Source organism: Mizuhopecten yessoensis, unplaced genomic scaffold (genome assembly GCF_002113885.1).
Source record: "Mizuhopecten yessoensis strain PY_sf001 unplaced genomic scaffold, ASM211388v2 scaffold1793, whole genome shotgun sequence".
NCBI classification, from domain to species: Eukaryota; Metazoa; Mollusca; class Bivalvia; order Pectinida; family Pectinidae; genus Mizuhopecten; species Mizuhopecten yessoensis.
In genome coordinates this window covers 16,085-40,018 of record NW_018404224.1, presented here as the reverse complement: position 1 = coordinate 40,018, position 23,934 = coordinate 16,085, and the positions used below count along the sequence as shown (strand labels likewise).

The 23,934-nt window shown below is 36.4% G+C and overlaps 1 protein-coding gene across 2 annotated transcripts; it reads right to left on the bottom strand.

Moving 5' to 3' along the window:
• Nucleotides 1-8,875: 8,875 nt before the first annotated feature.
• Nucleotides 8,876-22,108, bottom strand: LOC110441264 (tubulin alpha-1 chain-like). Of its 2 annotated transcripts, XM_021484383.1 has the most exons (3): nt 22,030-22,108; nt 19,791-20,013; nt 8,876-10,398 (listed from the first exon to the last, which is right to left on the bottom strand). In XM_021484383.1, the coding sequence occupies exons 1-3, from the start codon at nt 22,030-22,032 to the stop codon at nt 9,272-9,274; spliced, it is 1,353 nt and encodes a 450-aa protein (XP_021340058.1). In that variant the 5' UTR covers nt 22,033-22,108; the 3' UTR covers nt 8,876-9,271. The 2 variants fall into 2 exon arrangements, with proteins under 2 accessions (XP_021340058.1, XP_021340050.1); XM_021484375.1 differs by lacking the exon at nt 22,030-22,108 and having other exon boundaries at nt 19,791-20,067.
• Nucleotides 22,109-23,934: the final 1,826 nt, after the last annotated feature.

The following is a 23,934-nucleotide window of genomic DNA, read 5'->3' as shown; positions in this document are numbered from 1 at the left end:
GTTAAGAATTAACTTTCTTTGATGTAAATGTAGATGTTAAGAATTAACTTTCTTTGATGTAGATGTTAAGTTAAGAATTAATTTTCTTTGATGAAGAGGTTTAGTTAAGAATTAACTTTCTTTGACGAAGAGTTTTAGTTAAGAATTAATTTTCTTTGATGTAGATGTTAAGAATTAACTTGAGTATATTTTGCTATGTTATGAGGTGATAATACAATTCTTAAGGCAATGTAAACAAATTATTTCTATAGAATTCAAGGAATTTAAACAAGTTATGGTTACAAATACAATAGTTATAATCAATGAAACATGTTTGTAATGAGTATCTAAACTAAGGAAGGTAAAACAATACTAACTACATGACCGACTTTTATCATTGGCACATGATGGAAACATTATGTATAGCTTTATAGAAATACCGTTTTAAACTTGCATCACGGTTATATTGTAAGCATCAATAACAAGAAAACCAGCGTAAGATAGGTAAAAAATATTGCAAATGGAATGGGAGGTAACTGGCTTAGAAACTTGATCAAAGGTTTATAACAGCATATATCCTGATTATTTTGAAATGTTCAGAAGGTAGAACCATGCAATCTTCATTTCTAAAATGATTTGACAAGTAACTACTATAATTTCTTTTGACATAGGTTTTTCTAAAATAACATCAGAAACACCTATAAAAAATGGATATCGAAAATGCACTTTAATCTCGAGCAAAATAACTGACTTCATGTTACCATTAGAACAGGTATATAAATATTTTTTCTCACCGGAAGTTGGTAGGTGTTTTACTGTTTTATGGGGTGTTTTTTTTGTAATTGTTTTATTTTTCCAAATAAATCATCAGCATTAAAGCAATCAACACCATCATACACTTCCAATATCATAATAAACATCATCTTCATCTATTCTTCATCTTCATCATTAGCATCTATATAGATGCTATCTATTCATATTTCTCATCATAAAACCATCGCCATCAGTCATCTTCATCATCATCATCATCATCATCATCATCAATGTCGTACAACCTTCATCATCCACATCGATATCAATCATTGATCACATCATAATACTCATCAATCAACTTTCAACATTCATCATCATCATCATCATATCATCATCATATCATCATCATCATCATCATCATCATCATCATCAACAAGTTTCCTCATCAACTTTTTCTATCATCATCATCATAAATTTCAACAATTAAGAGAGAGAGAGAGAGAGACTGTGCCGTTTTATGATACTTGTATAACTCGAGGTTACAGTGAAATTACATAAACAACAAATTGATTAACATTCATGAAAATATCAATTAGAAAAGTATCATAGATTATTTCTTATTCTTGTCATGCCAGGGGTTGGGTTTTATTTCTAGCAGCTTATTCCATTTTTTCCATATATTATTAAACTTTGCTACATTCTCATTAACCTTGCTAATGCAAAATATATTTTTGAGTCACATAATTATCTTTTATAATAGATTTTAATGCTGACACAGATAAAGTTTGCTGTAAACATTTTGCTCTTTGTAAAACATCAAGATCCCTATGAAATGCATGTGTGAGTGCACGTGAGAACGGCATACCATGTGCTAGCCTCTGGTCACATGTACCTGACAGGTATATACCATGTGATAGCCTCTGGTTACATGTACCTGACAGGTATATACCTTTGGTAGCCTCTGGTTACATGTACCTGACAGGTATATACCATGTGATAGCCTCTGGTCACATGTACCTGACATGTAATTATAAATATACCGTGAGTTAGCGGACTGTGGAATGATGTCCAAAGTGTACATGACTGAGAGTAATTTGGTTCCATTAAAGAACAATAAATTGATAATTTTGATATCATATTTTTAATTTATTTCCATCATTTTTGTTATATGTAAACAGAATCAACTGTCATTGTGTAAATTTCATCCCTCTGCAAAAAGTTCCGATTTTTTTCAAGGAAGATAACCCTCCCCCGGATCAAAGTGATTGTAAAATGTAAAATAAATTAATTATAAAGACATTGTGTATATTTTGTTCAATTTCCCACTCTATATGTATACATCTTTGTGTCCTGTTTGCTTTTAGCTTGTAGATAATCACTTTTATCCGTACAAACTCAATAAAAAACACTTTGTATAACATGTGTTGTTATTGTTCCGAACAATGCCACAGACACACAAAAAACCGGAAAATATTAAAATTGACGAAAATTCAATTTTTTGGTATTTTTTCCAAAAAAGTCCCCAAACTATCGGAATGTTTAAATTTTCATAAAGTCAACTCTACATAGTTGCATAACCATTATATGAAAGTTTCAACGAATTTTGCTGGTTAATTGCGAAAGTGTGGAGCCACCTGAAGTCTGTCTTTTGCATGCTTCGTCTTTTATTAACATGAATATACTTCTGAGCGAACACGATATCCATGGATTTGCTCATAAAAGACAAGTAGATAATGAATATGATATATCAAGCGTGGTAACGATAAAAAGAGATGGATTATTGATAAATGTAGGTGTGGCAGTTCGTCTTCAGAAGTGTAACGAAAAGAAAGCTTTGACAAATTTTAACTTTGAAATATAAATGCCAGTAAGTATAGTCATTTTGCATGTCTATTTTAAAAAGTATTTAACAAACTGTGATATTTCTTTGTTCTATATAACAGGTAAGTTTTTGATATAAAATGTCAATGAGAGGTTATCATTCGATGCTGACTAGACAATACAAAATGAGCCTTTAACCTGTTTCGATCGTATCAAAAGGTTCACGTACAGGTCGCTTCTCCTGCGGTTAATATATATCCCATGAACTTTTAACAGAAAGAATCACATGATCGCCGTAGCCCTATACATTTGGCGGCAAGAGTGTCTCTGTCACACTTGGAGTTTTTAGCGCGTAAAAAGTAACAAGATGGCACAAGCTAGTCTTTTCGAAATAGTCGAAAAAAATTGCATATGAAACGCCAGACGGAGGAGGTGAAGTACGAAAACTAACAATGCCTATTAATAGTGTGCTAACATTTAATGTCACATATTTTGACAAATCGGATGAGTATTACCTCCACATCAACAAAAAGAACAACGACAAAGTGTACTTTCTCCCCTTGTCATGGGGGGAGGTGGGCGAAGTCGACGGAATGGAAAAGATATTGAACAAATTTGAAGAACATTTGGCTCGGTATATATGCATATATATATATGGGGCAAAGAAGTAATTCCAACAGTGTGGACAAGTTTAGGTTGTCAAATATTCGAAGCAATCCGCTCCTTTTTCAAGACACAGTGAAACAGAACAGTTACATGTACATATACATCATATTACAAGAAGATAGAACTGATATACTATAATTGAAAATATAGCTATTATATAAAACCAATAGTCATTTTTGTATACGCTTATATCAAATAGGTAACCAGTTCTTATACATAGATTTGCTTCTTAAATTGATTCCAAGATTAAATTTATATCACATTTAATAATGTTATTGGTTCTAGTTAAACTTCAAACATTTTGGAGTGCATTTCACACCTTTTGTTTTGTTTGTCAAAGAGACATTCTTTGTACATCTCGTGACGTAAGTCACGCTTGATGGTAGCTTTGGCAATGCCTTTAGTCACTTGCTTTTCTTTGAATGAATTGGTAGTGTTCTATTTTCAAAAGTAAAAGTTTCAGGAACTGCATATTGAAAACTGTACATTTTATCGCGTAAGTCCTACAAACTCTGCGAAAGGCTTGCCTGCGGTTTCGTCTTTAAAATAACCGGGTATTTTTTTGTTGGTCGAACCGTGACAGCAGTGTTCAGTGGGATTATTTGACAAGTCAGACAAGTGCCTATCATGCAACATATCAACATAGATGTCATCACAGAGCACGTGATAACAAAAACTGTCGGTGTCTGTAAATAATAACTTTATCCCGTCTCCATATTTCGGTTTGAGATATTTGTAGTAAAAAATCGTACATAATAATTTTCGATAGATCTAAGATAGCTTGACCAACGTAGAAGGGTTTGTTTAAAACCAACTTAATTTTTGCGTTTTCTATGCCAGTCAAATTCTCATTAAAAATAGTCAGTCTTTGAAAAGAAGATTTTGCACAATACTTTTTAAGTTTTTTGGTCGTGTCGTACGCAATCGATAGTGGTCGTACTTGTCAGAAATGGCAAACAACTACCAGTTTTTTCTTCTCGTTGGGTTATCCATATGCCAAAAATGTTTAAAGTGATTTTTGGATATTTATGAAGAGCTTTTTCTTATTATCCAAGCTAGGCTGCTCACTGCAGAGGAATAGAATATTTTTTTCCGGAAACTAGGTGTTCACTTTTAGGTAAAACAGCGGTTTCATATTTCTGTTTCCATGGCTAATGTTGTTGTCTGTATCCATAGTAGCTATTGGCTGTTGGCTATTAGGTTAATAAACTAAACGGAGAAAATAGTAGTACCAGAAAAACCTGTTAGTTTACTCCCTGAATTGTGTACTGTGACGGACATCAATGTCTACTCCCTGAATTGTGTACAGTGACGGACATCAATGTCTACTCCCTGTATTGTGTACTGTGACGGACGTCAATGTCTATATTCCCTGAATTGTGTACTGTGACAGACATCAATGTCTACACCCTGAATTGTGTACAGTGACGGACATCAATATCTACTCCCTGTATTGTGTACTGTGACGAACATCAATGTCTACTCACTGAATTGTGTACTGTGACGAACATCAATGTCTATACTCCCCGAATTGTGTACTGTGACGGACATCAATGTCTATATTCCCTGAATTGTGTACTGTGACAGACATCAATGTATACACCCTGAATTGTGTACTGTGACAGACATCAATGTCTACACCCTGAATTGTGTACAGTGACGGACATCAATATCTACTCCCTGTATTGTGTACTGTGACGAACATCAATGTCTACTCACTGAATTGTGTACTGTGACGAACATCAATGTCTATACTCCCCGAATTGTGTACTGTGACGGACATCAATGTCTATATTCCCTGAATTGTGTACTGTGACAGACATCAATGTATACACCCTGAATTGTGTACTGTGACAGACATCAATGTCTACTCCCTGTATTGTGTACTGTGACGAACATCAATGTCTATATTCCCTGAATTGTGTACAGTGACGGACATCAATATCTACTCCCTGTATTGTGTACTGTGACGAACATCAATGTCTATACTCCCCGAATTGTGTACTGTGACGGGCATTAATATGTACTCCCTATATTGTGTACTGTGACGAACATCAATGTCTATACTCCCCGAATTGTGTACTGTGACAGACATCAATGTCTACACCCTGAATTGTGTACAGTGACGGACATCAATATCTACTCCCTGTATTGTGTACTGTGACGAACATCAATGTCTATACTCCCTGAATTGTGTACTGTGACGGACATCAATGTCTACTCCCTGAATTGTATACTGTGACAGACATCAATGTCTACACCCTGAATTGTGTACTGTGACAGACATCAATGTCTACACCCTGAATTATGTACTGTGACGAACATCAATGTCTATACTCCCTGAATTGTATACTGTGACGGACATCAATGTCTACACCCTGAATTGTGTACAGTGACGGACATCAATGTCTACTCCCTGAATTGTGTACTGTGACGAACATCAATGTCTATACTCCCTGAATTGTTTACTGCGACGGACATCAATGTCTACTCCCTGAATTGTGTACTGTGACGGACGTCAATGTCTATACTCCCTGAATTGTGTACTGTGACGGACATCAATGTCTACACCCTGAATTGTGTACTGTGACGGACATCAATGTCTACACCCTGAATTGTGTACTGTGACGGACATCAATGTCTACACCCTGAATTGTGTACTGTGACGGACATCAATGTCTACACCCTGAATTGTGTACTGTGACGGACATCAATGTCTACACCCTGAATTGTGTACTGTGACGGACATCAATGTCTACACCCTGAATTGTGTACTGTGACGGACATCAATGTCTACACCCTGAATTGTGTACTGTGACGGACATCAATGTCTACACCCTGAATTGTGTACTGTGACGGACATCAATGTCTACACCCTGAATTGTGTACTGTGACGGACATCAATGTCTACACCCTGAATTGTGTACTGTGACGGACATCAATGTCTACACCCTGAATTGTGTACTGTGACGGACATCAATGTCTACACCCTGAATTGTGTACTGTGACGGACATCAATGTCTACACCCTGAATTGTGTACTGTGACGGACATCAATGTCTACACCCTGAATTGTGTACTGTGACGGACATCAATGTCTACACCCTGAATTGTGTACTGTGACGGACATCAATGTCTACACCCTGAATTGTGTACTGTGACGGACATCAATGTCTACACCCTGAATTGTGTACTGTGACGGACATCAATGTCTACACCCTGAATTGTGTACTGTGACGGACATCAATGTCTACACCCTGAATTGTGTACTGTGACGGACATCAATGTCTACACCCTGAATTGTGTACTGTGACGGACATCAATGTCTACACCCTGAATTGTGTACTGTGACGGACATCAATGTCTACACCCTGAATTGTGTACTGTGACGGACATCAATGTCTACACCCTGAATTGTGTACTGTGACGGACATCAATGTCTACACCCTGAATTGTGTACTGTGACGGACATCAATGTCTACACCCTGAATTGTGTACTGTGACGGACATCAATCTCTACACCCTGAATTGTGTACTGTGACGGACATAAATGTCTACACCCTGAATTGTGTACTGTGACGAACATCAATGTCTACTCCCTGAATTGTGTACTGTGACGGACATCAATGTCTACACCCTGGATTGTGTACTGTGACGGACATCAATGTCTACACCCTGAATTGTGTACTGTGACGAACATCAATGTCTATACTCCCTGAATTGTGTAGTGTGACAGACATCAATGTCGACACCCGGAATTGTGTACAGTGACGAACATCAATATCTATACTCTCTGAATTGTGTACTGTGACGATCATCAAACTTGTCTTAGCCGTTAGTGTTTTATTAACGTTAAATATGAACAAGGGTCATTTAAACAAGTATTTAATGGAAAAGAACGTATGAAAAGTAGGTCACAATGACTATCGTATGTCAAAACAGTTGCATGTTTGTTTTTCAACCCATTGACTATTTCAATAATGTTATTATGTGTCGTTTAAAGTTCGAAAAGGTCACATGGATGTTAATTGGTTAACCATCGATTCTTCATGTATGGCCTAATGGACATAGCTCGGCCAAATATGTGTTCATTTCTTAACCCTGTGACATCGCTTTTTTTGTAAATCAAATTTTGAAAACTCTTTTACTGCATTTGTTCAGACAACAGTTTTTTCAATCTCTTATTCCGATGACCATTTAGAATAACGAAGGCCTGAATATTAGATCATAGTGTCCTTATTTGGTCACACAGCCATTTTATGTTAATTTCGGAACCTGTGAATTATTTCTGATATTCGAAATGTTGGTCACAGTGCACTAAATTCACAGTGAACTTAATGGTAAAGCAGCAACACGAAAATGTTTAAATATGTCGGTCATTTTTTGAAAGTTAGGTAACAGTTACCTATTTTATTTCAAACACCAGTTATTTTTTAACCTGATGACCGTTTTCAATAACGTACAATGAATGAAGGTCAACGCTTCAAACTGATGTCATCGTGACCAAATATGGTCAGACAACAATGTTATGTCGGTCAATTTTTGATAGTTAGGTAACAGTTACCTAATTTTCAAATATTTAAAAAGGTAACAGTGACCTAATTTTGTCTAATAACAGATTGTTGTAAATCCTTGATAGTGATGGCAAGTTTTATAATGTAAGCCAAATTTTGAAAATTAAGTCACGGTAGCCTACTTTTCTCTACCAATTGATAATTTCTGAGTCTTAAGACCATTTCTTATAATGTAGTTCAAACCTTGAAATCTAGGTCACAGTGACTTAGTTTGATCTAAAAAAAACTCAGCTATTTTTCATTTGATGACCATTTATGATGATAAAGGTCGATTGTGAATCTTAGGTCACAGTAACCCCAACTTTGTCTATCAACAGTGTGAAGTTAATCCTTAACTCGATGACAATATTTTATAATAGGGCTGAAATTTAAAGAAAATAAGGTCATATTGACCTTTTTTGTCAAAAAAATGTTAAATGACTGAACCCGATGACATTCTATTATGATGTGGGTCAAATTTCCAAAATTAATGAAATGTTTTAGTGAAGGTGATTTTGTTTTGAAATATGTCACATGACCTAATTAGGTAAAATTAAAGTAGATATTTTAAATCAATATCAAGAGTTCGTATGGTCCATTTTCAACGTGTATGTAAACATAACTTTGAGTTAGGGTCTTTTTCTGCAGTTTCCAGGTTACATTTTCAGCGTTGAAAACTGACCCCGGTTCCATTTTCCAAGTGTGTCCATTTTCAACGTAATATCGGCGCTCGTCCTTGTCTTCGAAATTCATGAATATTTCTGTAAGTAAATTTACCTCTGTTCATCCTTTATAATATTGGAAACAGACAGATTAACTCCCTATATCGTCACAATTGTGACCGCTGTGTGCAGACTCATTCTAGACATCGAAATACCTTGTCAATTGGAGCTTTGTCAGATTGATATCGTCGATACGTCAGACGATATAACGTGTCACTGTTGTGAAATAGTCTACTGTAGTTTAAACTTATTTATATAATAAACAGCAAGACAAAGCGGATGGAAAAATAATAAACAGTAGATCCAGCAACTATATTCACGATGAATTTTGTTTATGTATACAACTTCGAAACAACTTCATATTAATATCAACAGCTGTTTTGGGTCTCGTGTGCTATAATTAACCAATCACAGAAACTATAAGAAAGCACAAAATCATATGAGGAATTACGTATGAGTTACTGTGTCGAATTCAGTAATCCACGTTAGTTCATACATTTAGTAGAGATAATGATTTAAAACAACTCCTCGCCGGGACCTAAGAGTGATTACCTCCGACAGGAGTGGGTACGTAGATCATATGGAAATACTAGTAAGTGAAGCAAAATTGTTGACGGTCATTTATTTTTTAACTGTCTCTTCATTACGATATTTAATTTATCACAATAATAGCACGACCAATTACACACTCAGCCTGTTTACAATATCACAAACAGGGTTTATGTACAAAAGAGATTCGCTGTTGGGGACATATTGAGGAAAGAGTTTAATGTGTCATTTAATACTCATCGCCTTCCTCTCCGCCGTCTTTTTCAGTATCCTCAGCGAATTCTTCATAGTCCTTCTCCAGAAAGGCCAAATCTTCACGAGCCTCGGAGAACTCTCCCTCCTCCATACCCTCTCCTACGTACCAGTGGACGAACGCACGCTTAGCATACATCAAATCAAATTTGTTGTTAAGACGACCAAATGCCTCAGCGATAGCGGTGGTGTTGCTCAACATGCACACGGCACGCTGGACCTTGGCCAAATCACCTCCTGGTACAACAGTGGGGGGCTGATAGTTGATGCCCACCTTGAAGCCTGTAGGACACCAGTCGACGAACTCGATAGTCCTTTTGGTCTTAATTGTGGCGATTGCAGCGTTTACGTCCTTTGGAACTACATCACCCCTATACAGAAGGCAGCAGGCCATGTATTTGCCATGCCGTGGGTCACATTTTACCATCTGATTAGCTGGCTCAAAACATGCGTTTGTGATCTCTGCAACAGACAGCTGCTCATGGTAGGCCTTCTCAGCAGAAATAACTGGGGCGTAGGTCGCCAGAGGGAAATGGATACGTGGATAAGGCACCAAATTGGTCTGAAATTCGGTCAGGTCGACATTTAGGGCACCATCAAAGCGAAGGGAGGCGGTGATGGAGCTGACAATCTGTCCAATCAGACGGTTTAGGTTAGTATAGGTTGGGCGGTCAATGTCAAGGTTACGACGGCAAATATCATAAATAGCCTCGTTATCGACCATAAAATTGCAGTCTGAGGAGGCCAGGGTACTGTGAGTGGTCAGAATCGAGTTGTATGGCTCAACGACAGCAGTAGAAATCTGAGGCGCAGGGTATACGGCGAACGCAAGTTTGGATTTCTTTCCGTAATCAATGCTGAGACGTTCCAGCAGCAGAGAAGAAAAGCCAGATCCAGTGCCACCCCCAAAGCTGTGGAAAAGAAGAAACCCTTGGAGACCAGTACACTGGTCAGCCATCTTCCTGATGCGGTCAAGTACAAGGTCAATGAGCTCCTTGCCGACGGTGTAGTAACCGCGGGCGTAGTTGTTGGCGGCATCCTCCTTGCCAGTAATCAACTGCTCAGGATGAAACAGTTGGCGGTATGTTCCAGTTCTCACCTCATCTGCAAGTGGAAGGTTTTTATCACAATCAAGTCAAATGTTGGACATTATGGGAGTTAAATGTCTTTATGTTAACTAGATCATACATATCATCTAGATCATTACAATGTAGAAAGTGTTTCGATAGAGAACTGTTTCAGACAAGCCTGTTTAACGGTCAGACATTTATTTTCCTATTTGAGTGGGTAAGTGCTAGAAGTATAACATGGGAAGCGAAGTCAATTGTCATATTATGCGTTACTTTTTATCGGGTTATTTTGAAACACTTATCCAACCTTTTTAATTCTGGGATTTGGTCTAACCTTAGCGTCAAAATATTATGTATGAATTGATGAAGACTCGTATTGATAATTTTATTTTAAATGTTCGCCCTCCATGATGAGGGTGAGTTTATCATTACAGTGAATACAAGGAAACACCATGCATACATAGTAATAAAACGTGAGGGAGAAATTGGTGCTGGACATTGATTAAAACACAATGAATAAATATTCAGAACATGATAGTAAAAAGTGAGTTTTGTAAATTCATGTATAATTTATTGGTGAAAAAAACCAACATTCAACACCCATTTCCATTGGCTGTAGTTTTTTTAGACTGGGTATATTTATCAATAAAAAATATTTTTAAAAAATGAGAAAGTCAACACCAAAGGAGAAAGGAGTCCAGTATATTGTAACAGCTTCACACTGCATTTGTGAATGATTCTAATGAAAATTAATATTTGTTTGAGAATCTAAAATTTACTAAACAATATTTTGTGAACACGGGTTTATAAACAGATATCATACATTAAATTTAAACCAATAATCAACACAAGAAATTGACACGCAGAGAAAGTTTAACTACAAACTTGAAAAGATGTTTTCCCTCTCATTATGAAAGTAAATGACCAGTATTATAAAACGAGTCTTGTAACACAACCAATACGTGTTTCTATTTACGTTTCGATGACTAGTACGTTATGTACTCTGTGACATTCATCAGACAAATGACCACTGAAGCGTATGTACACAAAGTTGTAAAATGTGTACCAGTCCACAAATCCATGTCGATTTGGCTACGCTGTAAGCGTATGTACAAGTTATTGTTACATATGTACCGAAATGACTTGATTCTGCTACGGTTTGTTTAATACTTGGTCATAGATGTGCGATAGTCTATGACGCTTCACTGGTCATTTGTCTGATGAAGGTGACAGGGTATAACGTACTAGTAATCGAAACGTCACATAGAAACATTCAATGGTTGTGTTACAAGAACCTTTTAATAATCCATACTTACCAACCTGAAGAAAATGTTTAGAAATAAGTGACCAATAGTTTTGATATATCAAGGACATCAGGTGACTTTATATACATATTACAGCTTAAATATGGCATTTACAGTGTCATTTATTAATTACATATCTTGCAGAAATTTATGACATTCTAAAAATTGTCACAAAGTACCACAAGCTAGGCTATCTTGTGTTAGAGTTAGATTATGTACCCTCTACCTTTGCTTAGACGGAACCTGAATATCAAATCATAACCGGTTGGAGAATGCGGTAAATAATGTATGTTATTTTTCCCGCACGTTATTTGTATCGAATGCTTACTGTTCATAACAATTTACTTAGATTACTGAAGTAAAACCTCGTATCGAAATAGTGTTCAGCCTCAGGAAGTCTGTGTAGCGAGATTATATCTCATCTACACTGACAGTCGATTTCATCAGCTTTAGGAAGCCAGTGTACCGAGACAGAATCTGAGAGAAGCCAGTTGACTGAGACTGTATCCAAGTCAGTCGATTTCATCAGCTTTGGGAAACCAGTGTACCGAGACAGAATCTGACAGAAGCCAGTGTACCGGAACCGAGACTGTAGGGGTATACAGTTTACCGAGACTGTAGGGGTATACAGTTTACCGAGACTGTAGGGAGACTGTAGGGGTATACAGTTTACCGAGACTGTAGGGGTATACAGTTTACCGTGACTGTAGGGGTATACAGTTTACCGAGACTGTGTATGAAGGTAGGTTGTCAAGACTGTATATAAGGACAACCAGTGTACCGAGGCTGTATTTGAGGACAGCCAGTGTACCGAGACTGTATAAGAGGATAGCCAGTGTACAGAGGCTGTATTTGAGGACAGCCAGTGTACCGAGACTGTATTTGAGGACAGCCAGTGTACCGAGACCGTATTTAAGGACAGCCAGTGTACCGAGACTGTATAAGAGGATAGCCAGTGTACCGAGGCTGTATTTGAGGGCAGCTAGTGTAGTGAGACTGTATAAGAGGACAGCCAGTGTACCGAGACTGTATATGAGGGCAGCCAGCGTACCGAGGCTGTATTTGAGGGCAGCCAGTGTACCGAGTCTGTTTCCTATAACAAGGAGACATATCCTCTCATTAACACTAACATACAACATACCTTACTTACACCAACAAACCTAATTACAAGGAGACACAACCTCTCATTAACACTCACATACAATATTCCTTACACCAACAAACCTAATTACAAGGAGACACATCCTCTCATTAACACTCGCATACAACATACCTCACCACAACAAACCTAATTACAAGGAGACACATCCTCGCATTCACATACAACATACCTCACCACAACAAAACCTAATTACAAGAAGACACATCCTCTCATTAACTTACTACACACTTTGCCACAACAAACCTCATTACAAGGAGACACATCCTCTCATTAACGTACTACACACCTTACCACAACAAACCTTATTACAAGGAGACACATCCTCTCATTAACTTACTACACACTTTGCCACAACAAACCTTATTACAAGGAGACACATCCTCTCATTAACGTACTACACACATATCATATCATATGTAAAATATAATATTCCTGCAAAAAGAAGATCAGATATAGAGATAGCTACCATTGAATGTGTCTGGTTAGAAATTGTACTTGGTTCAGAGAAAATATTATATGGTACTTTTTATCGGCCTCCAAACTCTCCTGTCATCATATGGTCCCATATCTCGCATTCTATAGAAAACGCGTATAATACAGGCATCTCTCATATTGTGATAACCGGAGACTTCAATGCAAATGCCCTAGTAGACCACCATTCTTCCCACTTACGCGATATACTTGCTTCCTTTAATCTAACTCAGCTTGTTGAATCACCAACTTTTTATACAGAAGCCTCGGAGTCATTGTTAGATATAGTCTAGATCTGTACTAGTAGTAATAACCTTATTAATAATGTTATGTTGGAGAAAGCTTCCTTGACCAACCGGTTATATACCATTGTCCAATTTACTGTTCTTTTAATATTTCAAAGCCAGTGCAACAGGTGTTTAAGCGAAACGTTTGGCTTTTTGACCTAGGAAATTACGATTTATTTAGGGAAAAACTCAGCTCAGTTAACTGGAATTTATTGAGTGATTTTGATGATATTAATGATGCTGTCAAAAAGTTCTTAGATATTTTACTTACTATTGCTAAATCTTGTATTCCGAATAAAAAAATAACCATCAGATCTAATGAACCCCCTTGGCTATCAAACGAAATAAGGAGATTAATTCGTAAACGTAAGCGCGCTCATAAAAAAGCCAAGCGTACCCTTACTGAAGCTCACTGGGCAAAGTTTCGTCGACTTCGTAACAAATGTGTTAACACAATCAAGCACGCCAAATTAACATATTTTTCTAATTTATGTAGCGAACTTCGCAAACCTTCCAACATTAGTGCTAAACAATGGTGGAAAACTGTAAAGCAACTATTACCTAACTCTGGTAAATTTTGTATACCACCATTGCTTCTTAACAATAGCACTGTCTCAGATGACTTTGAGAAAGCTTGCTTATTTAATGACTTCTTTTGTGCCCAGTCTACAGTTGATGATTCCAATGTAAATCTCCCTAACATTAACGACGAATGTAATAATTCCTTATCTGATATTAACATCACAGCTAATGATGTCAGAGATGCTATTCTTACCACTGACTGTTCTAAGGGTCTGGGTTATTTCTATCTGAATGGAAGCTTGCTAACGTCACCCCTGTGCATAAAAAAGATAACAAGTCTATATTAACTAATTACAGACCTATATCACTGCTATCGATCGTTGGTAAATTAATGGAAAAATGTGTCTTCAAATATGTCTACAATTTTTTGCACACTCACTCCCTCCTATCCCCCCATCAATCTGGGTTTAGGCACAGTGACTCACCATCAAATCAACTTCTTGCGATCATTCATGATATATATTTAGCCTTAGACAATAGTAAGGAAATACGTATGGTCTTCTGTGATATTAGTAAAGCTTTCGATCGTGTTTGGCATACAGGCCTTCTTTGTAAATTATCCAGCTATTGGATTCGAAATTCGCTATTAGTTTGGTTTGAAAATTATCTTTCCGATCGAAAGCAGAGAGTTGTCATCAATGGTAAAAATTCAAATTGGTTAAATGTTAAGGCTGGTGTTCCACAGGGCTCAATTCTTGGACCTCTTTTATTTTTGATATATATAAATGACATTGTTAAAGATATACAAGCTAAAATAAAGTTATTCGCTGATGACACCTCTCTTTACGTAACCGTTGATATTCCTAGAGTCAGCGCAGATATTCTTAATAGTGACCTTAATAAGTTTCATAACTGGTCGCAAAGATGGTTAGTAAATTTTAACCCATCCAAAACAGAAACCCTGCTCATTAGTAGAAAAACCATTAAACCGTTTCATCCTCCCTTAAATATGAACAATACTAACATCTCTGAAGTTGCTACACACAAGCATTTAGGTATTTTTCTCTCTGGAAATGGTCATTGGAATGAACACATCAGTTATTTGATATCTAAGATTTCACCTAAAATAAATATCTTACGTAAATTTAAATTCTCTTTGGACAGGTATAGTCTCCAAACTATGTACTACACTCTTATTCGACCTATATTAGACTATGGCGATATCTTATGGGACTGCCTTACTAAAGCTCAATCTGAATTATTAGAAAATCTTCAATTAGAAGCAGCACGCATAGTCACTGGCGGCACTAGACTCACAAGTAGAATTAAACTGTATACTGAAACAGGTTGGCTTCCCCTCGAGGAAAGACGTAAACAGCACAAGCTTATTCTTTTCCACAAAATGGTTCATGGTCTGGCTCCTCAATATCTTCTAGATATTCTACCTCAGCGTAACCGTAATTACCACAACCATGATACTCGCACGGGAAATAATTTTCGTCCACTAGTTAGTCATACTAGTCTCTATAATAAATCTTTTTTGCCATCTGTCATCAGTATCTGGAACTCCTTGCCTGACTATGTCAAGAACGACCCTTCAATCTATAAACTTAAAACCTATCTACGCAAGCCCTCTCAAAAAAATAAAATTTTCTACTTACTGGTACCAGACTGGGGCAGATACATCATGCTAGATTAAGAATGGAGTGTAGTTCCCTTAAGTTTTATCTATACCAAAGAAATCTAATTGATAGTCCTCTGTGTTCTTGCATGCAAGCAAATGTAACCAATGAACATTATCTATTACATTGTTGTCTTTTTTCTCAAATACGGTTACATACATTTAACGAAATCAATCATCCACTCTCAACTGATTTACTTTTGTTCGGGAATAATGAGCTTACAGATCTATCTATCTTGTATACTGTTCACAATACTCTGGGAATTATTCCGAACAGGTGACGAAAATGCCTTAATTTTTTCATCTGTACAAAACTTCATCATCCATTCTAAAAGATTTGACTAAGTTCTATTCATTATACAACGATCCTTTGTTTCACATCACCTATTTCTTCTCCTTCTATTCTTATTGGCACGGGCATCTATACCCCCCCCCCCCCCCCCCCTGTACCCCTTTTCTTTTACTCTCATTTCAAATATCGAATGAACTACGTTTAAAAGTAAGCTACTGTTTTAAGTGTTTATATTTCTTTCCATAGAATTCAGTAACTTTATACCATCATGCCCTAAATTAATGAGATAAATTCTCGGAAACGGATTTATATAAGTTATTTCAACTTATTTCCGGATCCCATTCCTCTGTACTTTGTATGTTATGTGATGTAATGCAACTTAATTTGGAATGAAATAAAGTTTATATTAAACCTTATTACAAGGAGAATAAGCCTGAACACAATTATAGTTCATTTAAAACGACAAGTGTCAATGGCAGATGAGTAGGCAGCTATGCTCCAATAAACTAGGGTAACTATCGGAACTAGGCAGGGAAACTATCACTGCTACTTCATACAACCTTCAAACACACCAAATATCAGTGCATGTAATAGTAAACACCCTGGTTACTTCACGGACTGTAAGTTTAACTGTCGGCACCAACGCAGGGAAACACTTATTTATACATTAACACCGACACGCAGACACGTGTTATAGGCTTAGCATGGTGTCTCATCCTTTTGATAATACATGTTTTGTTTTGTTTTTCTTAACATTTGTTCATCTGTATCATTATAGCTCTAATTTATAATCAATGACAATATAATTGAATGGAGAGACGAAACACCGTATCAAACACATTGGTTTTTGTAGTTAATTAAGCATAACTAAAATTTTCTTAAGGTTATTAATTCAAATTGAGTTATTTATTAGTGCGGTGTGTTTCGTACATTAGTCTATTGAGTTCGTGCAGAAGCAGGGTAAATTTAAGTGTGGACCTCCGTACCCTCTCATACCCCACACTCTCAATTTATCGTAAAAACCTTCGCCTATACTGTCACTATATACACATATGTAAAACCATTTATTACATTTTACCACAGAAACAAAAAAATTCAAATTAGTATAAAGGCTGTATATCACTGTAGTTAATATATACGAAATTGAATATTTAACATAAGATGCTCTTAGACTTTATCTGGTGTTTATAGTATCACACCGACTTTATCTGGTGTTTATAGTATCACAACGACTTTATCTGGTGTTTATAGTATCACAACGACTTTATCTAGTGTTTATAGTATCACAACGACTGTATCTAGTGTTTATAGTATCACATCGACTTTATCTAGTGTTTATAGTATCACAACGACTGTATCTAGTGTTTATAGTATCACAACGACTTTATCTAGTGTTTATAGTATCACAACGACTGTATCTAGTGTTTATAGTATCACATCGACTTTATCTAGTGTTTATAGTATCACAACGACTTTATCTAGTGTTTATAGTATCACAACGACTGTATCTAGTGTTTATAGTATCACATCGACTTTATCTAGTGTTTATAGTATCACAACGACTTTATCTAGTGTTTATAGTATCACAACGACTTTATCTAGTGTTTATAGTATCACAACGACTTTATCTAGTGTTTATAGTATCACAACGACTTTATCTAGTGTTTATAGTATCACAACGACTTTATCTAGTGTTTATAGTATCACAACGACTTTATCTAGTGTTTATAGTATCACAACGACTTTATCTAGTGTTTATAGTATCACAACGACTTTATCTAGTGTTTATAGTATCACAACGACTTTATCTAGTGTTTATAGTATCACAACGACTTTATCTAGTGTTTATAGTATCACAACGACTTTATCTAGTGTTTATAGTATCACAACGACTTTATCTAGTGTTTATAGTATCACAACGACTTTATCTGGTGTTTATAGTATCACAACGACTTTATCTGGTGTTTATAGTATTACAACGACTTTATCTAGTGTTTATAGCATCACAACGACTTTATCTAGTGTTTATAGTAACACAACGACTGTATCTAGTGTTTATAGTAACACAACGACTGTATCTAGTGTTTATAGTATGACAACGACTTTATCTAGTGTTTATAGTATCACAACGACTTTATCTAGTGTTTATAGTATCACAACGACTATATCTGGTGTTTATAGTATCACAACGACTTTATCTGGTGATTATAGTATCACAACGACCTTATCTGGTGTTTATAGTATCTCAACGACTTTATCTGGTGTTTATAGTATCACAACGACTTTATTTGGTGTTTATACAATGTAGTATCACAACGACCTTATCTGGTGTTTATAGTATCACAACGACTTTATCTAGTGTTTGAAGTAATATTATTAGTTATAAAGGTCTTTGGCAGGGTACATGGTCTCATGTTCGCTGTCATGACCTTAGGTACCCTGAGCCTGCCTTCGGCTTAGGGTACATAGGGTCCTGACAGCGAACGTGAGACCATGTACCCTGCCAAAGACCTGTATAACGAATTTGTCATACTGCAACGCCATTTATAGGTTGGGACTCGTTGTTTGCCAGAAAACAGATACTGTGTAGGGCGGTAGTACGGGAAACAGAAAAAATTTTTTTTTTGTATAATTCCAACAATTTAATAAAGTTTTGAATTATAATAAGTGATCAACAATATGTTTTTGAAACAACATTAAATAACAACTCAGTTCTCTAACAAACCGTTTCGCCATATTGTTGATTGTTGACATTAGCACACGAACGTTCTCCGGTGTGTTCGATTCGAATCTTTGAGTTATCTCCCTTACAACTTGCGCGCGTGCTCTTATGTACCCCGGCAAGGATACGGACATAGCTTCAGGTACCTTGGCAATTCGACCAATCACCGTGCGACATTTTTCTTTGCAGTATGACAAAACGACATTATCTCGTGTTTGAAGTAACAAAAAGACATTATATCGTGTTTGAAGTAACATACCGACTTTATGTGGTGTTTGTAGGTATATTACGACCTTATCCAGTGTTTCAAGCAACATTACAACCTTATCCCGTGTTTCAAGCAACAATACGACCTTATTTCGTGTTTGAAGTGATAGTACGACATTATCTAGTGTTTGTTGTTACAGAACGTTCTTATCTCGTTTTTGTAACATAACGACCCTATCTCGTATTTGAATTAACATAACGACCTTATCTCGTGTTTGTAGTAACATAGCGACATTATCTCGTTTTTTAGTAACATAACGCTATTATCACGTGTTTTAAGTAATATAAAGACCTTGTTAAGTGTTTGAAGTAAATAACGACCGTTTCTCGTGTTTTAAGTAACATAACGACTTTATATGGTGTTTGTAGTAACATAACGACATTATCTCGTTTTTGAAGTATCATTACGACCTTATCTCGTGTTTGAAGTAACATTACGACCTTATCTCGTGTTTGAAGTATCATTACGACCTTATCTCGTGTTTGAAGTAACATTACGACCTTATCTCGTGTTTGTAGTAACATAACGACCTTATCCTGTGTTTGTAACAAAATAACGACTTTGTCTGGTGTTTGTAGTAACATTACGACTTTATCTGATATTTGAAGCAACATTACGACCAAATATATTGTTTTAAGTAAGATTATGGCTTTATCTATTGTTTTAAGTAACATTGCGATCTATCTAATGTTCGTGGTAATCAAACGTTTTACTTACCGACGACGGTGGGCTCGAGATCCAGAAACACAGCCCGAGGTACATGTTTGCCAGCTCCGGTCTCACTGAAGAATGTATTGAAGGAGTCGTCTCCCCCTCCGATTGTCTTGTCTGAGGGCATCTGACCATCAGGCTGAATGCCATGCTCCAAACAGTACAACTCCCAGCAGGCATTGCCCATCTGGACACCGGCTTGACCAACATGGATACTGATACATTCCCGCTGTAAAACGTACCATACACAGATGAGGCATAACAAAATATTCGAGAAAAACATCTCATTTATTTTTCAATGTTAAGAAATTGATAAAACAATGAATTACTCATCTTCAGTTTCATATCTTTACACTTACATTCATTATAACAGTTATGACCATGATATTTCCAAACTCTATTAAATACGTGGCTACCACATTGTTGGACTTTTAGCAGATAGAAGCATCCGATTTATCGTTTACATTTAACGCTTCAATCTATGGCGAGGAATGTTTTTGGTTTTTGTAATTATAAATTGATTTTCAACTATGAGAATCGTGCGTTAGATCGCCATAGTAGTATCTTCTGGTCACGAGATAGCTGTACGGGACATCACGGGCCGACAGTTTAAACCTTATTCTTGCCGTCACTGCCGTACAACAAACGTAGCATCACCTTCACGCCCCGGTCACAAATGAACGGATCGGAGGCCGGATTAGCCACGGAAACGATCCGGCATCATTCGTGGAAATCTTTAGTGGTCTGTAGCTGTCCGTATTGTATCCTTGGTCAATCGTAGTAGTACTTGTATATCCGTGACAGTTTTTGAACATGTTCAAAAATTCACTACGGATCAGACCACCGTAGTACAAACTTACTGATCCGTAGTTGAACGTACTAATTCGTTGCAGTCCGTAAAAAAACGTAATTATCCGTACTTATTCGTAGTAGATATCCAGCCTCAAGTCACCAAGGTATTACGTTGTTGAGTGAACACGCGAGCGAAGGAGTTTGTTTACGGATTGCTTACCGTGCCAGACCGTTCTAATTCGTGCTAACCCGTACTAAAATCGTAGCGAACCGTTGTTAATCCGCAGTGCATACGCCGTGACACGTGTCTTTCCGTACTAAACCGTACCGAACCGTAGCAAGCCGTATCCGTAGCGGACCACTGATATAGACTATTCCCGGGTCATCCGTGAGTTTCCATCCGAAGTGGATCCGGCGAGACGATACGTGAATGTGTAACCGGGGCATATGGTATATTTGTGTTGTTTATTGACGCTGTGGTATATTTGTGTTGTTTATTGACGCTTTGGTATATTTGTGTTGTTTATTGACGCTGTGGTATATTTGTGTTGTTTATTGACGCTGTGGTATATTTGTGTTATTTATTGACGTGGTAGTATATTTGTGTTGTTTATTGACGCTGTGGTATATTTGTGTTGTTTATTGACGCTGTGGTATATTTAATTGTATATATTGATTCCTTCTATGCTATCCTCATGTATGTTATGTTATATTTAATAAATGCAACAAACCAAATGTATTAATAATTATCTACTTAATGTGTTTGAAGAAGTCATATTTAATTTACCATAAGTTACTTTCCTTTTTTGTTGTTTTTATAAACCCTTCCATTCATGGGCCATTTGACTGTGATGTTACATTTTGTAATTACCTAAGCGGTGTTGCTCTTCTATACCATACGGCAGTTTATGGTTATTGTCACAAAGACATTTTGATCTACATGCTTTCATGGATTCGATCAGAACTACGATTTCCCACAAACCTTTTTACTGAATACAGTTAAAACAACAGGTATAGAATTTCAATAAATAATACAACAACCACGAATCTCACAAACATAAATATGATAAAAACAAAAATTAAATGGTTTTACTAGGCTAAGTGTACCTAACAACGACGCATATTGGTTGGCAGTTTTTTCCGTGTTCTTTTATCGATTTCACTGTTGTCCTCCAATACATTTCCTGACATTCCTGTGACGTACGTGAAGTAAGAGGGTAAGAAAATGTTAATTGTATAATAAATACGTATATGAAATCACACTGGACCAACTGACATAGGGTAATAACAGGCTGCGTGGTCACAGGTGGTACTGAGGTCTCTCTATAGCTGTCACAGACTTGTCACGTAGGTGTCTTGTCAACTCTGTTATCCTAAAAATCAAAATGTCCCGAGAGTCAGTGTTTGACACTTCAAAAAAAGAATGAAAAGAAATAAGTATGACATAACTCACCATTTTGATGAAATACGAAATTAGCTGGCGAAGTCCTCTTTTGAGACAATGGTGAGTTGTAAGGGTGTTTAACCTGAACACCCGGGGTACTGCGCATTATATTGTCACCCAGAGAGAATGCCGACTAATTGATAACACGTGACTAAAGCAATAAAATATATTGCAGACGGCAGGGCAACAGAGGGAATCAATATTGATGAAGTTTTTGTTGGTAGAAACGGGCGTCCGACAGAAGTCGTATAAACATGATAGAGACCCGTGTGTTAAACACCTTACGACAAGTATAGTCAAGACACTAGTTACCCATCAAATCACTTAATAAAGTATTGAACAAAACTAATTTGAATGTGTTAATGTTAAATACAATAGTGTTCCGTGTTTACACGCCTACAGTAGGCCTGGACCTCAGACATGACGTGGATTGTATACTGTGTGGTGTTACTATCACTACTGCTTAGGACGCGTGACACTTAGATAATTGGGGATGTGTACAGTCATGTTAAAGTTGCCACGAAAGAAAACGAACCAAAGACTGGTGTATATATGATGCGGTTCACCAATATACATTTGAATGGACGAAAACAATTCATGTTTAACCGAAGAAATATTAAAAGATATACCATGGCATTACAACACAAATAAATAACTGGCTTCACCTCACAAATAAATAACCGGCATCAAAACACAAATAAATAACCTTCATCACGATCGCATAAATAACCAGCATCATGACACAAATAAATAACTGGCATCACTTCACAAATAAATAACCGGCATCAAAACACAAATGAGTAACATGTATCAAACAGATATAAATAATCGGTATAAAAACATAAATAAAAACCCGTCATCAAAACACAAATAAATAACCAGCATCACCTCACAAGTAAATAACCGTATATCACCTAACAAATAAGAAAGCGGAATCAAAACAAAAATAAAAAAACTGGCAACAAAACACAAATAAATAACCGGCATCACCACACAAATAATAAACAGGCATCACCACACAAATAAATAACCAGCATCGAAACACAAATAAATAACCGGCTTCACCACACAAATAAATAACCGGCATCAAACCACACAAATAAAATCACCGGCATTGCAAAATAAATACATAACCGGCATCAAAACACAAATAAAAAACCAAGCATCACTTCACAAATAAAAACCAAATTCACCTCACAAATAAATAAAAGGAATCACTTCACATATAAATAACCAGCATCAAAACATAAATAAATAGCCGGCTTTACAACACAAATAAATAACCGGCATCACCACAAAAATAAATACCTAGCATCACTTCACAAATAAATAACCTGCATCAAAACACAAATAAATAACCGGTATTACCACACAAATAAATACCTAGCATCACTTCACAAATAAATAATCAGCTTCACTAAACAAATAAATAACAGGCATCACTTCACAAATAAATAACCTGCATCAAAACACAAATAAATAACCGGTATCACCACACAAATAAATACCTAGCATCAAAACAAATAAATAATCAGCTTCACTAAACAAATAAATAACAGGCATCACTTCACATATAAATAACAGGCATCACACCACAAATAAATAACCTGCTTTACCACACAAATAAATAAACGGCATCACTACACAAATAACTTACCTGCTTTACAACACAAATAAATAACTGGCATCACCACACAAATAATTAACAGGCATCAAAACACAAATAAATACCCGTTATCATCTTTACAAATATATAACCTATCATAAAAACACAAATAAATAAGTAGCATTGCTTCAAAAATAAATAACCAGAATCAAAACACAAATAAGTAACCGGCATCAAAGCAGAAATAATTAACCGGCAACAAAACACGAATCAATAACCGAAATCATCACACAAATAAATAACCGGCA

Bases quoted from the DNA above. Each gene is read 5' to 3' on its own strand.
- LOC110441264 (XM_021484375.1), bottom strand. From the start codon at position 20,067: ATGTTTTTCTCGAATATTTTGTTATGCCTCATCTGTGTATGGTACGTT. The intron at 10,399-19,790 runs GTAAGTAAAACG...TTCCACTTGCAG, and splicing joins TCTCGAGCCCACCGTCGTCG to ATGAGGTGAGAACTGGAACA.